Source organism: Camponotus vicinus, unplaced genomic scaffold (assembly GCF_025532165.1).
Source record: "Camponotus vicinus isolate PSW18456_S1 unplaced genomic scaffold, iyCamVici1.0 SCAF_4, whole genome shotgun sequence".
Lineage (NCBI taxonomy): Eukaryota > Metazoa > Arthropoda > Insecta > Hymenoptera > Formicidae > Camponotus > Camponotus vicinus.
In genome coordinates this window covers 21,687,015-21,702,121 of record NW_028141976.1, presented here as the reverse complement: position 1 = coordinate 21,702,121, position 15,107 = coordinate 21,687,015, and the positions used below count along the sequence as shown (strand labels likewise).

At 41.2% G+C, this 15,107-nt stretch overlaps 3 protein-coding genes across 5 annotated transcripts in view; 1 reads left to right on the top strand and 2 right to left on the bottom strand.

Annotated features, from left to right (window-relative positions):
* LOC145969900 (zwei Ig domain protein zig-8-like) overlaps nt 1-15,107 on the bottom strand; it is a 248,016-nt gene that overhangs the window by 142,830 nt on the left and 90,079 nt on the right. The window lies entirely within an intron of this gene.
* On the top strand, nt 3,787-10,945 carry LOC145969844 (uncharacterized). Its single transcript, XM_083096121.1, has 2 exons — nt 3,787-8,141; nt 8,215-10,945. The coding sequence occupies exons 1-2, from the start codon at nt 7,063-7,065 to the stop codon at nt 10,766-10,768; spliced, it is 3,633 nt and encodes a 1,210-aa protein (XP_082952247.1). The 5' UTR covers nt 3,787-7,062; the 3' UTR covers nt 10,769-10,945.
* Nucleotides 5,352-13,362, bottom strand: LOC145969845 (uncharacterized). The gene is made up of 2 exons (XM_083096122.1): nt 6,006-13,362; nt 5,352-5,933 (listed from the first exon to the last, which is right to left on the bottom strand). The coding sequence occupies exon 1, from the start codon at nt 13,360-13,362 to the stop codon at nt 12,292-12,294; it is 1,071 nt and encodes a 356-aa protein (XP_082952248.1). The 3' UTR covers nt 5,352-5,933; nt 6,006-12,291.

The following is a 15,107-nucleotide window of genomic DNA, read 5'->3' as shown; positions in this document are numbered from 1 at the left end:
ATAACTTACTCTTCGTCCAAATTTGATAGAGAATTATGTTACCCATTTACCCGACAATCCCAATTATTCCACTCGAATTCATATCAATGCGTCAGCTCATATTGCTCGAAATTTCGAATTACATCAAACGGATTCCACAGCCAGACGAACCGGTGCAGTTTATTCGCATGTCAAGAGTCTTCACAGAGGCCGAAAACGCAGGCCGCAGGTACGCGAAACTTTAACTCGCGCTGCGTTCGCAGCCCTTCGCGAATTAATCGAAAGCGCGACGTCATCCCTCCCGCCCAAAATGAAATTATCGATATTATGAGAGAAAGAGAGCGAGGAGCGCGTTGTCTCTCGCGAGAGCACGGAAGGACAAGCGTTTCATATTCATGGTAATTGCCGGGGCTGGATCGCGAGACGCGTCTCCGTCGTAGTTTATAATTAATTCATTGGATTAAATTTTACGCCGTGTACCTAGTATGCATTACCCACGTCCCCGTGCGGCCCCGAGTTGCAACGTCGGTGCAATGGTGTGCTTTCCTCTCGCGCGTGACCCCTCTATCATTTCGCTGAGTACCACACCCTTAAACCGCCACCGGCGATATTACCACCGCCGTATCTTCGGCATCGCCTTTTTCTCCCACTGTACGTGTACTCGGTCCCTCCCTCACCTAACACGGAATCCTCTGCAGATTCACCTCGCTATCTCTCTTTCTTCTTTTGTGGCTCGCGAAGGTAGAAATTTTATCTCTCGACGAAAACGCGACCAAAAAAAGCGAGAGCGGTATTGTAGACACGAAAAGGCGATGTGAAAAGATAAACTGGACTTTTACGGGCAAACATGGAAATGCTAGTCAGGCAGAAAAGAGAAAGATGCAACGCAAGAGAAAGAGAGAAACAGCAATAAATTTTATTAAAAGCATTATATATATATATATATATATATATATATATATATAATATATATAATGTGTATATATTAGAGGAAGAATAGGATACAAGAAGAAAAGTTTGATCCTTAATGCGCGTACATTTACGTGCATAATCGTATTTTCGTCTCGAGAGCGTTACAGACATCGGTATGCCTAAATTAAATCATGAATACCGACAGCATCGCACTCGTAACTTCCCGTCTCTTTCTGACAAGCGACCCACTCCTTCTCGACACGGTACGTTCCCAAGAGGAATACGGCAAGAGAGCGAATTACAGAAGTTCGTCGCACGGGGTTGAAGTTTCATTTTAGAATGACGGTCGCGTTCGTATGGAGAAACGTAGATAGAGAACGGCTTAAACGAGAGAGCGGTACAAGAGCTTAGACGCGGCTGGTTCCGAGGACTGACACTCGCAGTAGAGCGAAGAGAGCAGTAGAATTGCGAGGGCGGGTGGATGGTTCGGTTTTCGATGTGCGTATAAAACGCTTCCGCTGCTCCTGAAATCTCTATCCCTACAGAGCGGCATCGCCAAACGTAAGAGAGCCAGCTCGATCGCGGAGCAAAACGATTCGAAAAGTGCGATGCAAATCGATCGATTGTCAGAGACGAGCTACGAATCTCGGCGACGGCTGCATCCATCGAAAGTCGAGCGCATTGAATCTCGGATCATCGTTTCAATGAATCGATATTGAACACCGGTTTCATTCTTGTTCAAATTGTAGAAATTTTCTCCCTTTCTTCTTATTTGAAAAAGAACGAAAGAAATGACGTTTTATTTGAACGCTTATAATAATTTATTTAGAGAATTTAGTTAATCTTTATTATGTCAAAGTCTTGTAATTTTGAAACTAGATTTTTGTAATATCGTACGTAATTTTCCATCGATAAAAAAATCACATTTCTTATAAATATTTAAGTATTTATGAGAGAAAATTTGCGAGACAATATATAAAAATAAAATTCACTACAAAGAGTCAAGGGATTTCCATGACAGTGACAAAAAACTCGAATAAACAATTAAAAAGTTGTATTCACGCGCGGTGCAAATTTGTTGCAACATTATTTTTTCTATTAACGTCGGAACCAGAAAATAATCTGACACAAGGATTGCGTTTTGAAATTTTCTACAGGTAAAGTGTCACTGACGTATCATTCGCCTTAATAAACTTGGAATGGCCGCGAAAAAGATCGCAAATTTGAACGGCTCATAAACTTAGACGCTATAAAATTCAAATTGCCCAGTACGAAAAAGATATAAATAAATCATATTCACGTAAATCAACTGAAACCGTTTACGAATTCGCAAAGTTATATACATTTCTAAACTTTGAAATGTCAATTCAATATATGATCTTCTCTCATATCACTTATACAGAAAATTTAATACTGCAAGAATAACCGAGAGACAAAGAATCTTCAGCAAAGAAAATAAAGATTATTTTAAATATGTATTTATGCAAATTTAAAGGAATAATGTTTAATAAAAACCGTATTTCAAAGAATGTCTATAAGAATTGGTCTTCGCTCAAGATAAAAATTCAATTTTTAAATGACAATGATATGTGTATATATACATACACACACGCACACACGCACACACGCACATACACACATACACACACATATTCTTCATTTTTAAAGATAGAATTTTATGAAAATATAATATGAAAAGATCGATTTCATCATTATTTTTATAAGATATATATAAAAGAAAACCTAGAAATTTATTTTGTTTCAAAAAAAATATATATATGCAAAAATATCATATATATATGTGTGTTATATACATTTATTGTATTGCAATATGTATGATGTTACTAGGCAAAATTATTTTGCTCGTGCGAACAATTTATCATATGTAAAGGATGAAGAAAACAACGCGCGGCATGTGATATCGGATATAGAGTATCTGAAGCGTTCGTACTTTTTGTTACAAATACTACTTTGAAGAATGATTTATGTGACATTAAGGTACACATCACTGCGGAAATTGAGAACCCGAAAAACTATCCGCCGTTATCACACTGTAAACCGCGCGAAGCTGAAGATTACACGGTTTCCTTATTCATCGTTTTCTTGCACGACGTCAACTAATATCGACGGATATAAAATCGATAAAAAGATATAAAATAAACCGACGCGCAATACATTTTTAACAGAAAATATTTATTCAAAACGATTACATTTTCTCGCAATCGCATTTTCAGAAATATGAAGAGATGAAACCATAATTTTCGGTTTAATACTGAAAAATTATGTTTTTTCTTAAATAAATATTAATAGTCGAATATTTTATTATGCATGATTAACTAATCCTATAAGTAGTAAGACTATGAGGTTTCTAACGCAGGGGCTCCGAGGGGGGGTGAGGGGCGAGGGGGAACCGCGGGCGGGGGGGGTGACGTCACGGGGGGGTGACGTCACGCGGAGGGGGGGTGACGTCACGTGCGGGGGATGATGACGTCACGCGGGGGATGATGACGTCACGTGCGGGGGATGATGACGTCACGCGGAGATGATGACGTCACGCGGGGGATGATGACGTCACGCGGAGATGATGACGTCACGCGGGGGATGATGACGTCACGCGGAGATGATGACATCACGCGGGGGATGATGACGTCACGCGATGGATGAGGGGGTCCGCGCGGGTAGGGGGGATCCGCGGCGCGAGCGATGGACGAGAGGGTCCGCGCGGGTAGGGGGGATCCGCGGCACGAGCGATGGACGAGGGGGTCCGCGCGGGTAGGGGGGATCCGCGGCGCGAGCGATGGACGAGGGGGTCCGCGCGGGTAGGGGGGGGGGGATCCGCGGCGCGAGCGATGGACGAGGGGGTCCGCGCGGGTGGGGGGGACGGGTGTGAGAAGAATAGCGCTACGTGTGGGAAAAGGATAGCGTAAAGTGTGTGAAGAGGACAGTGCGACAAGGATGACACGTGACATCATCAACATGTGACAAGGATGGCGTCAACGTGGGACAAGGACGACGCATTATAAGATGCCACATAGGTGGGAGCAGGACGACGCAAAGGTAAGTGAGTGATAGCGACGAGCTTGTGAATGAGAGAGAACGATAATAGCGCGAAGAGAACGCATACGAAAGAGAACTATAATATCGCGAGAACAACGTGTGCGAGAGAGAACGATAATAGCTAAGATAACGCGTGCGAGCGAGAACGAAGATATCGCGAGACTTACAACTAACGCGAGACTTATTGTTAGAACGATAGCGCGTACGAAAGAGAGAGAGAGAACGATAAATTCTTACAATTAGCGCAAGAGAGACGCAAGGGATGGGAACGCAAGGAGAGGCGCGTAAATAAATACATTTCTTTTCAATACTAAATATAACATTTATTTTAAAATGTGTGCGTGTATTATACAATTTGTGTGTGTGTGTGTGTGTGTGTGTGTGTGTGTGTCTAATAAAATAATAATATAATAATATAAAATTTAAAATTTAAAAAAAAAATAATAATAATATAATAATAAAATAATAAGAATAATATATTTGGGGGGAGTGCGCCGGGCTAAGGAGGAGGCCGCTCCTAGAATGCTAAGGGGTCGATGTGCCGGGCTGAGTGGAGCCGCTCCTGGAACAGAAAAAGACATTTGAATAGTTTTTAATAATTTATTTTAGAACTTTTGATATATTATAAATTGAAAGTTACTTACAAATTATGTTTCTTGAAAGAAGAGTTCGTTACGCGTCGCCGAATTTTCGCTCTGAGTAGGCAGCATGTAATAAGGTTCCAGCAACTCCTCTCGTTGCTCTTCTATACTAGGAGGTTCAGATGGTAAAAAATGTATCTTCCATATTTCCATTCGGTCAGTATTATATACTATGATGGACATATTATCTACATCATATCCTTGTCTCTTGAGGGTACGGAACGTATGACAATATTCCTGGTAACAATCCTTGCAGTCTAGGACAGATCTTATCACCGTTACCTCCGTGCCGCAGTGACAGCACCTAAACGGTGTAAACGGTCCCTCGAAGAACCCGTGGAAATAATTATGTTTTAATGCATAATTTCGATAAAATCCGTACCGACAATCCTTGCAGTAGTGTCGGTTTCGACGTTGGTAGGATTCGGTCCAGAAACATTTTGCAATGTGTATTCTCGGGAGATCAGAGTAAAAGCGAGGATCGGACCTCGGTTTGTATGGTTTAGGAATACACATAATTTTGTTCACTTTTCTTCCTCACACACTCTCCACAACTTTGTGACAAGCACAGAACAACGAAAGAAATAATATTCTAATGTCGCAGGCTCCTCTTCATTATATATCTTTTAATATCTTTTGTCTCATTCCAACTAGAGCATCACGTCTCATCTACCTCAGCATTTCTCTACATCTTTAGCGGAGCGTGTTGAGAAAAGTATAACTATTCTTATTCGTATGGAAGGAAAGAATTAAAATCATAGATGGAATAAAAATAATTATTTATTGCACGCATCGTAAAGAATATCATTTACAGCACATGTTAATAATTCGCAATCGATTAATGATTCGCTGTTAAAGACGTCACTATCACGTATCGTTTTTACAGCATCGCATACAGTAGTAATATTGTTACGTCGTAAAACAGTTTCAAATTGTTTAAATTTTTCATTTACGAGATACGTATTCTCGCATAACCAATTATGCATATGATCGATACAATTTTCAAAATTAAATAAATGTAATAATGTCGGTGGTTTCATGTACAAAGAATTGTCACATAATGTGAGTTTTACAATTTTCGATTGATACATTTCGATCGATAAATCTCCAATCCTTAATGCGAGAGCAGTCGATTGTAGAAATTGTTCAATGTCTGCTTGCTTCTGCATCAACAAATTCCACGTTGAAAAAGGCAACACTATTTGATTGCCTCGATTATCACCGAGAATCAGTTCCACGTACGACACAGCTCCAACGCTTATTCCAATGTCCAAATACTTGTACGACGTTGGGGTTAGAGCGTATCTTCTTCCAAGTATGCGAGTCGCACGACGAGGCTGAATGCTATAAAAATATATAAATTAGATCAATATTTAAAAAAATTAAATAATTAAATATTTAAAGATCGAAACTTACGTGTCACATTTTTGCTTCTTACACGGTGGAGTTTCACCGTTTCGAATCGGAACGTAAAAATTCATGTTGATTTCTTCAGTGAACCTTTCACACGCGCGATTGATGCAATACTGATCGTATTAGAATTAATATCAATTCAAATAGTATCGCAAATTGCAATGTAGAGGGGATTATTGCTGACACGACATTTTAATTTCCTCTAAAATTTTGTCGCGCCGATATACGGCTGCGATGACATCATCATCCCTAGAACAAAGATTTAGCTGAATTCGCTAAAATCGAGCGCCGGTGTACGGCTGCTCCCGACGCAACCACGTTAGATTTTTCAAATGTATGTGACAAAACGCGAAATTATCAAGGTTAAATTGCAAACGTTACTCCGGGAATTTTTTAAGATGAAATCATTCTAGAATGTTCGATGATATGCATGACAGTATATAAATCATGCCGTCAAGGTTAAAACACACATCACCCCTAGACAAAGATTTAGCTGAATGTGCTAAAATCGTGCGCCGATGTACGGCTGCTCCCGACGCAACCACGTCAGATTTTTTCAAATGTACGTGACAAAACGTAAAATTTTCAAGGTTAAATTGCGCATCAGAACAAAGATTTAGCTGAATGCGCTAAAATCGAGCGTCGATGTACGGCTGCTCCTGATGCAATCACGTCAGATTTTTCAAATGTACGTGACAAAACGCGAAATTTTCAAGGTTAAGATGTGCATCGGAACAAAGATTAACCGCCAAGGTTAAAACGCACATCACCCCTAGACAAAGATTTAGCTAAATGTGCTAAAATCAAGCGCCGTTTTACGGCTGCTCCCGATGCAACCACATCAGATTTTTCAAATGTACGTGACAAAACATGAAATTATCAAGGTTAAATTGCACACGCTATTCCGGGGAATTTTTTAAGATGAAATCATTCTAGAATGTTCGATGATATGCACGAGACAGTATATAAATCATGATCAAGAGGCACGCCCCGCCAGTAATTTTGCTAAAGTACATCCGGAACTATCATTGGGAAGCGCATTTCGCAAGTGTGTTACAATATGGAGGAACAAAATTTGCGAGAGCAATCCACATTGATTGATTCGCTGGAAGATTACATTGTGTGGGAACAACGATGCGACCAATACATCGAGTCGTTGGAAGAGCAAAGTCGCATCAAGCGACCGCGATTATCGATCGGAAATCGACAATCGCTGATTGCTCGGATCGCGCGCCTCGAAGGGTTGAAAAATTCGGTACGTGGACGTTTCGTACACGCGGGTGCCGGATGTAGCGCGCGTCAAAATAGACTTGTGTGGCGCGAGATTGATACGGCGTTCGAGAGTCGCGTATCGACTGGTGCGGTGATAAACTATAATCACATTGAACCTCGCCAATTTCTCGATGACGCCAAAGACATAGTGATAGAACATGTGCAGGACGTTATGAAAAAACACTGTAATGTGAAAGTGAACACTATATTTAACGGTGAATTCGTGGCTGGGGATAAACACGCCAACAAAAGTATCAATACGCGAAACTATGAACTCTTTCGCACATCCGATTTACGCGAGTGGTACGAACGGCGTGTTATCGAACCCACCCTAGCGTCTCTGGAAGAGTTTCAGGAACGCGATAGCGGGTGGGCTTTGTCGCGAATACTAAATTTAACTGTAAATATAAATAAGTATAATCCTATGCGTGCGGGGTGTCACATCAAATTATCGCGGGAGATTATGTTGAAAAGAGCGGTGATTAATGTACAATCTAAAGACAATGCGTGTTTCGCGTGGACAGTGGTCGCCGCCCTATACCCCGCCGAAAGAGACACGAATCGGGAATCATCGTACCCGCATTACACGACAGTGCTGAATCTCCAGAACATTGAGTTTCCAGTGACTGTGAACCAAATAAAAAATTTTGAACTTGCCAATGACATTTCTATAAATGTGTACAGCATCGAAGACAAGAACAGCATTGTCCCGATGCGTCTTACGGAGCAGAAGCGGGATAAGCATATCAACTTGCTGTACATTGAAGACGACAACAGCGTCGGACATTTCACTTGGATTAAGAATTTATCCCGGCTCGTGAGCTCACAATTGAGCAAACACAAGAATCCAAAATATATCTGCGATCGGTAAGTTTAATTTGAATAATTATAAGTTATGTAGCAAATTGTATATAAATCTAAAAAAATTTTTCTTTTACAGATGCCTGCATTATTTTAATTCGGACACCAAGTTGCAGTCGCATACGGTCGACTGTGGAAAGATGAATGATTGCGCTGTCCGATTGCCGAGCGATAAGGACAAGTGGTTATCGTTCAACAACTTTAATCGGAAGGAGCGGCTTCCATTTGTGGTCTACGCCGACCTGGAATGCGTTCTGGCCAAGACGGAAGAAGAGAAAAACGCATATCAACATCACCAAGTATTTAGTTTAGCTTATTATGTACATTGTTCATACGACGAATCTTTATCGGCATATCATTCGCGTCGTAGCGCCGATTGTATAGCATGGTTCGCCGCAGACCTCAAAAATTTAGCGTTACGTGTAAAAAATATTTTAAAAACAAATGTCCCCATGGTAAATTTGACGTCCGAAGAGTGGGAGAAATTCCATAGCGCCACTCAATGTCATATATGCGAAAAACCGTTCGTGCAAGACGATACACGCGTTCGCGATCATTGCCATCTGACCGGGCGGTACAGAGGTCCAGCACACTCAAATTGCAATTTAAATTATAAAGAATCTTTTTGTATTCCCATAGTTTTTCACAATTTATCCGGTTATGATTCACATTTCATTATCGAGGAAATAGCCACATCGTTCGAAGGGAAAATCGAGTTACTTCCGATAACAAAAGAGAAATATATTTCGTTTACAAAAGATGTTTGTATGGATGAAGAATCAAAAAATCATGTAAAATTACGTTTCATCGATTCATTCAAATTTCTCGCATCGAGTCTCGACAAATTGGCATCGTTTTTGGACAAAGATAAACTCAAAATTTTAAAATCAGAATTTCAAAATTTATCAACAGAAAATTTCAATTTGTTAACGCGAAAAGGTGTATTTCCGTACGAATACATCGACTCTGTAGAGAGGTTGCAAGATACGTGTTTACCACCGCGCGAATCGTTTTACAGTTCCTTGACCGGTGACACTGTATCCGAGAGCGATTACGCGCACGCCGAGAACATCTGGACGCGATTCTCCATTCGAACGCTAGGAGAATATAGCGATTTATATCTTAAAATTGATGTCTTGTTATTAGCCGACATTTTCGAAAACTTTCGAGATAAATGTATCGAAAGTTACGGACTCGACCCCGCGTATTACTATACTCTCCCCGGATACACGTGGGACGCCATGTTGAAACATACCAAGATCACGTTCGAGCTGCTTACTGACATCGACATGGTTATGTTCATCGAACGTGGTATACGCGGCGGTCTGAGTCAATGTTCGGGTAGATACGCTCGCGCTAATAACAAGTACATGGAGTCGTACGATCCATCGAAACCATCATCGTACTTGATGTACTTTGATGTAAATAATTTGTACGGATGGGCAATGTGTCAACCGTTGCCTTACGCCAATTTTCAATGGGTCGACGATGTGACCAATTTTGATGTATCATCCATCACGCTAGATTCGCCTACAGGCTATGTCCTCGAAGTGGACCTCGAGTACCCGCAACATCTTCACGATGCGCACACTGACCTGCCGTTTTGCCCGACACGCGACAAACCACCTGGCAAGCGGGAATTTAAACTGCTTGCAACGCTATACGATAAGAAGCGTTACGTGATACACTATCGCAACCTGCAGCAGTGTACGCGTCACGGTCTTCGCGTAACAAAAATACATCGAATTTTACAGTTTTCACAATCTCCGTGGCTTCGAAATTACATAGAATTAAATACACATTTTAGAACATTGGCTAAAAATGATTTCGAAAAAAATTTATATAAATTAATGAACAATGCAGTGTTTGGTAAAACGATGGAAAATGTGCGCAATCGTGTCGATGTTAAATTGTTAACAAAGTGGGATGGTCGGTATGGCGCAGAGGCAATGATCGCGAAACCAAATTTCCACAGCAGAAGCGTTTTTTCAGAAAACTTAATCGCTGTGGAATTGCGCAAACTCGAGGTGAAATTCTACAAACCGATTTACGTGGGTATGTGCATACTCGACATATCCAAGACATGTTTGTACGAGTTTCATCACGAGTATATGACGCCAATGTATCGCGACAAATGCCAGGTAATGTACACCGATACGGATAGTCTCATATATCACATTGAGTGCGCGGATGTGTATGAGAATATGAAGCGCGATATCATCAGATTCGACACGAGCGATTATGCAGTGGATAATGCGTATGGTATACCGCTTGTAAATAAAAAGGTACCGGGCCTGATGAAGGACGAAAACAACGGTACCATAATGACCGAATTCGTCGGGCTCAGAGCAAAGATGTACGCGTTACGAGTGAATGGAAAAAAGGACACGAAGAAAGTTAAAGGTGTCAAGAGTAACGTTGTTGCGAGAACGATAACGTTTGACGACTACATGCGGTGTTTGAAAGAAGAAATTGAAATGACGCGTCAGCAGTCGTGTATACGATCTAAACTGCACCAAGTATACACGATCTGCGAGACGAAAATTGCTCTGAGTCCGTACGACGATAAGCGGTATATCGTACCCGAAACCACCGATACGTTACCGTGGGGACATTATAGAATACCATTGTAAATAAATGTATATTTTATTTATTATTAATTGTATATTTTGTACATAACCATGTATATATTTTTATATTTAATACACTTTATATATTTTTATATTATTAAATATTTATATATTAAATTATTTATATAGTTTATATGTATATTATTTTAATAAATATTTATAATACACTATTTTTATGTATCCAAGAGTTGTATGATTTATCCATTCCCAACCATTTCACGTATACGTCATCACCCTTTTCCCGCAAAATTTTTTCCACGAGATATACGTCGGGATTAGCGACGCGTTGTAATTCGTATTCGTAGAATCCTCCAGCGACGGGATCTCCACGCGAATCTTGGAGTATGAATGTCGCGGGATTAGTTTTCTGCACCTCGACAATCTTAAAAACTTCGGTCGTCCAATTAGGTGTGAAACCTTTTTCAAAGATGGTCTTGTATTTGCTTACGCGTACCGAATCGCCTACTTTAAATTTTGTCGGAGCCGCAATTTTTACGTTGCTATACACCGTATTTAAAAGTTTTTCGGCGATCGCTGGAGTGACGTCGGCAGGTCTCATACCGATGGTGCGATGTTTTCGCGTATTGTACTCTGCAACGAGTCGAGATAGCTCGTCGATCCATTTGTAATTTCCGTTGAGCGTAAACATTTTCCACATATTGTTTTTCAAAGTACGATTGAATCGTTCCACGACCGAGGCTTTCATAATGGAATACGTCGAGTAATGATTAATGTTGTGTTTCTTCATGAGTTTCTGCACACTCGCGTTGTAAAATTCTTTTCCTCTGTCGGTTTGAAAATTTTTCGGACACCTTTTATCGTCTCCAATAATCTTTGCGATCGTTTCGGACATTTCGTTTCCGCTCTTGCTCTTGAGCGGTACGGCCCACGCATACTTGCTCAACACATCGATAACTGTGAGTATGTATTTATGACCCTTGTTGAGTCGAGAATACGAACGCATGTCGACCACGTCCGCCTGCCACAGATCGTCGTATCCGCATACAATGACGCGTCTTCGTGGAAAATTTCTTCTCGCCGGAGCATGTAGTTCCTCGACAAGTTGTCGCTTTTCGGAGGTGTTTATCTTCTTTCGCACGTTTGATCGAGGCATAATTAATATTGCGATATTAGTATGTCTCGTTTACTGTGTCGAGTCAGATGTTGCATATCTCAGCACATTCTTTATCTCATCCATCATTATTCGTAGCGCCTGCACGTGTGTTTCAAGCGTGATAATTTTTTGCTCAATTTCTCCCTGTCGATCTCTCAAAAGTTTATCCACATATCGTTTGTTGACGGCGTCAGTATCAGTTTCCGGTTGCGCTACACGTTGAATCTTGCGCGACCTTGCGTCAAAGCCGGTAGTAGTCTGGCAGAGAGCATTATCGCGAACGTAATTTCTCAATAATCCATTCCATTGATAGTACAAATTATTCGACGTTCCGAGCGATAATCCAAATTTATTAATCGACATTTCGGTACCGAGAACTTTGACGGAATGACATGTATCGTTGACGCATAGTTTAATTTATAATAATGCCAGCCTCGCGAAGTTCTTCGATAATTGACAAGATTTCATTGTCGTGAGCATTGTTGCCGGCTCGACGCGAGGCGTCCAGCAATCGCAAACGATCTACCAATTCGTTGGGATCGTTCCAATGCACGTAATCGATCATGTTGTCGCTTAGCGTCATGGTGTGCGGCGCGTCTATACCTCTTCCCACCTTTCTATCGGGGAATAATGGTGCAATTATATATTTGTACTTGTATCCTTTGTTACTTTTAATAGGATTATTAACTTTGTTGTCACGTTTATGCGCATTTGTTGCTTTTAATATACTTTGATATTTATACAAATCGTCTTGAGTGTATTTTTTATGATTGGGAAATTTTCTAAAAATCAAATCGTAGATACCTTCGGATCCCGTATATTTTATTCCATCGATAATTATATTATCTTCCATGTCCACATCGAAACGTTTATCACCGAGCATCATTCCTTCGCTGGTAAATTTAACACCGTAGACGTAATCCATACTCTTATTTTTATCAACACTCATGATAGCTCCTATATATTTTTGCGCTAGTGGACCAAAATGATCTCGGAACGTTTTCTGACCTTCGGACGTTTCTAATTCATGTCGGACCGATGTTACAAACGAATCGGGCGTGGTCTCATAAATTTCTTCGACGGACGGGGATGGTATTGTTTGACGCGGTTGTACTTTTATCGGAGTAGAAACAGTAGCCATATTAGAAAATTGTTTCCTTCGTTTCGATCGATTCGGTGTCGAATATATCGGCGAATCGTTTATCGGCATATTTATCCGTGCTCGCTTTATTCCTTGCTTCGACTCTTTTATTTTTTCCTCGTGCTTCTCTCCAAACGTTAAACTCAATGGTTCAATTTTCGGCGCATCAGATTCCACAGTATTTTCGATAAGCTGTTTTAAAGGTTCGGTAATTGGCTTAAATTGTCTTTCCAATGCAACGTCTTCCTCCATTTTACCAGTTTTCAAAGCGCGATATTTTTTGCGAATTGATTCGCTCATTTTTGCAATCTCTATCGCAATCTTTTCACGATCGTCGTTCATGATGCTTGATCAATGTGTCGATGACGACTGATCGCTTTACGGTATCGCGAAATCATTAAATCCTCTTCTATATCGTCCATTGATCAACGTGCTGTCTTTATCAATGACTACGAAGCCATATTTGCGTTGCCAACATTTCTGACACAATGCGCGGAAATCGTCGTAAGACATGTCGGTATTTACATGATCGTTGTATACATGTTTCAAGTTTGTGCCGTCTTGTTTAAATAAAATCAAAAGATTCGCATTATCGCGTATAAGATGCTTAGGTATCTTGGCATACGTTTGACAAAGATAGAAACAGTCGACGCTCGAGTGTCGACCCATTGCAAAGTATTCTCTTATCGTATCTTGCTTGTCACATGCCACGTCATCAAAGATAAAGATGGAATTCGGAAGCGCCTCGCTCGGTGGAATGACATCGCTGTTATTAGAGAATGTGAAATAGCCAATTTCGTCTATAGGTGCTAATAAATTTTCCAAGTATCTATATTTCGGTTGTTGAAGCGATTTCGAGTATACGTACGCGTTCTCGAAACGTACACCGTACGGACTTTCTATCAAACTAATCAACACGTTTGTCTTACCGCAGTTTGAAGGGCCGCAAACGATACCGCGTATAGTAGTCGGTAGCATGTTTCCATGCTTGCGTACTTTTTTCTCCGATATTAGTCTATCGTCGAAATTTGATACTTTGATTATCCGCGCTTGTCGCACGAACCGCATGTTTTCTCTTTCGAATCAATTTTGCGAATGATCACGAGGGGGGAGACCTATTTATAGAGGTGTCTCAACTCGAAACCGTTCAGTATCAAAATGTTTCTCCTTCTGTCGGATGAAAGAGACATTTTCCGGCTTACCGCCGAACAACTGCAGTATATCCCAAAGATTGTTTTACTACAAAATTTTGGTGATTACGTGGAACGATTGTGGGACAAGCTTCCAGAATATATAAAGGCTGATTCGGAGGTTCGACAATATCGTTCGTGCATGCGACATTACAATCAGCCGTGGATGCGAACACACATCGACGGTCCACCACCGTTAATAAAAAATTGCTACGAATGTCAGCGAGAATCGTAAGAGGTAGCGGTCTCTTAAATCGTGCGATAAACGCTCTTCCCATCGAATTACATATTCCCGGTTATCAGTTTTGCGGCCCGGGAACTCGATTAGAGAAACGATTGGCTAGAGGCGATCGAGGCATCAATCCATTGGACACCGCTTGTCGCGAGCACGACATTGCTTACTCGCGAAGCAACGACCTCGGTCAACGACACGTCGCGGATCGCATACTAGCTGCAAGAGCGCGAGAACGCATTACCGCGAGGGATTCGACTCTTGGTGAAAGAGCAGCCGCTACGACTGTTTGGGCGACAATGAAGGCAAAGACAAAACTCGGCATGGGGATGAAAAAGTCATCGACGACAAAGAGGAGGAAAAAACGAATACTTCCAGTAGCGAAACGCGGTGGTATTTTACCACTTTTACCGTTGTTGGGAGTTGTCGGTTCTTTGGCCGGCGGTGCGGCGGGAATCGCAAAGGCGGTAAACGATAGCAAGGCGGCGCAACGTCAGCTGGAAGAGTTGCAGCGTCACAATCGCGCTATGGAAGGTCGCGGACTTTATCTCGCTCCGTACAAGCGTGGACAGGGATTCTCAACAAAGTCTAAGAGAAAAAAAAAAACGTCGAAAAAACATTAAAAATGCCTACGGGTGCGACAACTAACGTGCAATTGGAACAAT

Excerpts from the sequence above, each read along its gene's own strand:
- LOC145969844 (XM_083096121.1), top strand. The coding sequence starts at position 7,063 with ATGGAGGAACAAAATTTGCGAGAGCAATCCACATTGATTGATTCGCTG. Across the intron at positions 8,142-8,214 it reads CCAAAATATATCTGCGATCG|ATGCCTGCATTATTTTAATT; the intron begins GTAAGTTTAATT and ends TTTCTTTTACAG.
- LOC145969845 (XM_083096122.1), bottom strand. The coding sequence starts at position 13,362 with ATGAACGACGATCGTGAAAAGATTGCGATAGAGATTGCAAAAATGAGC.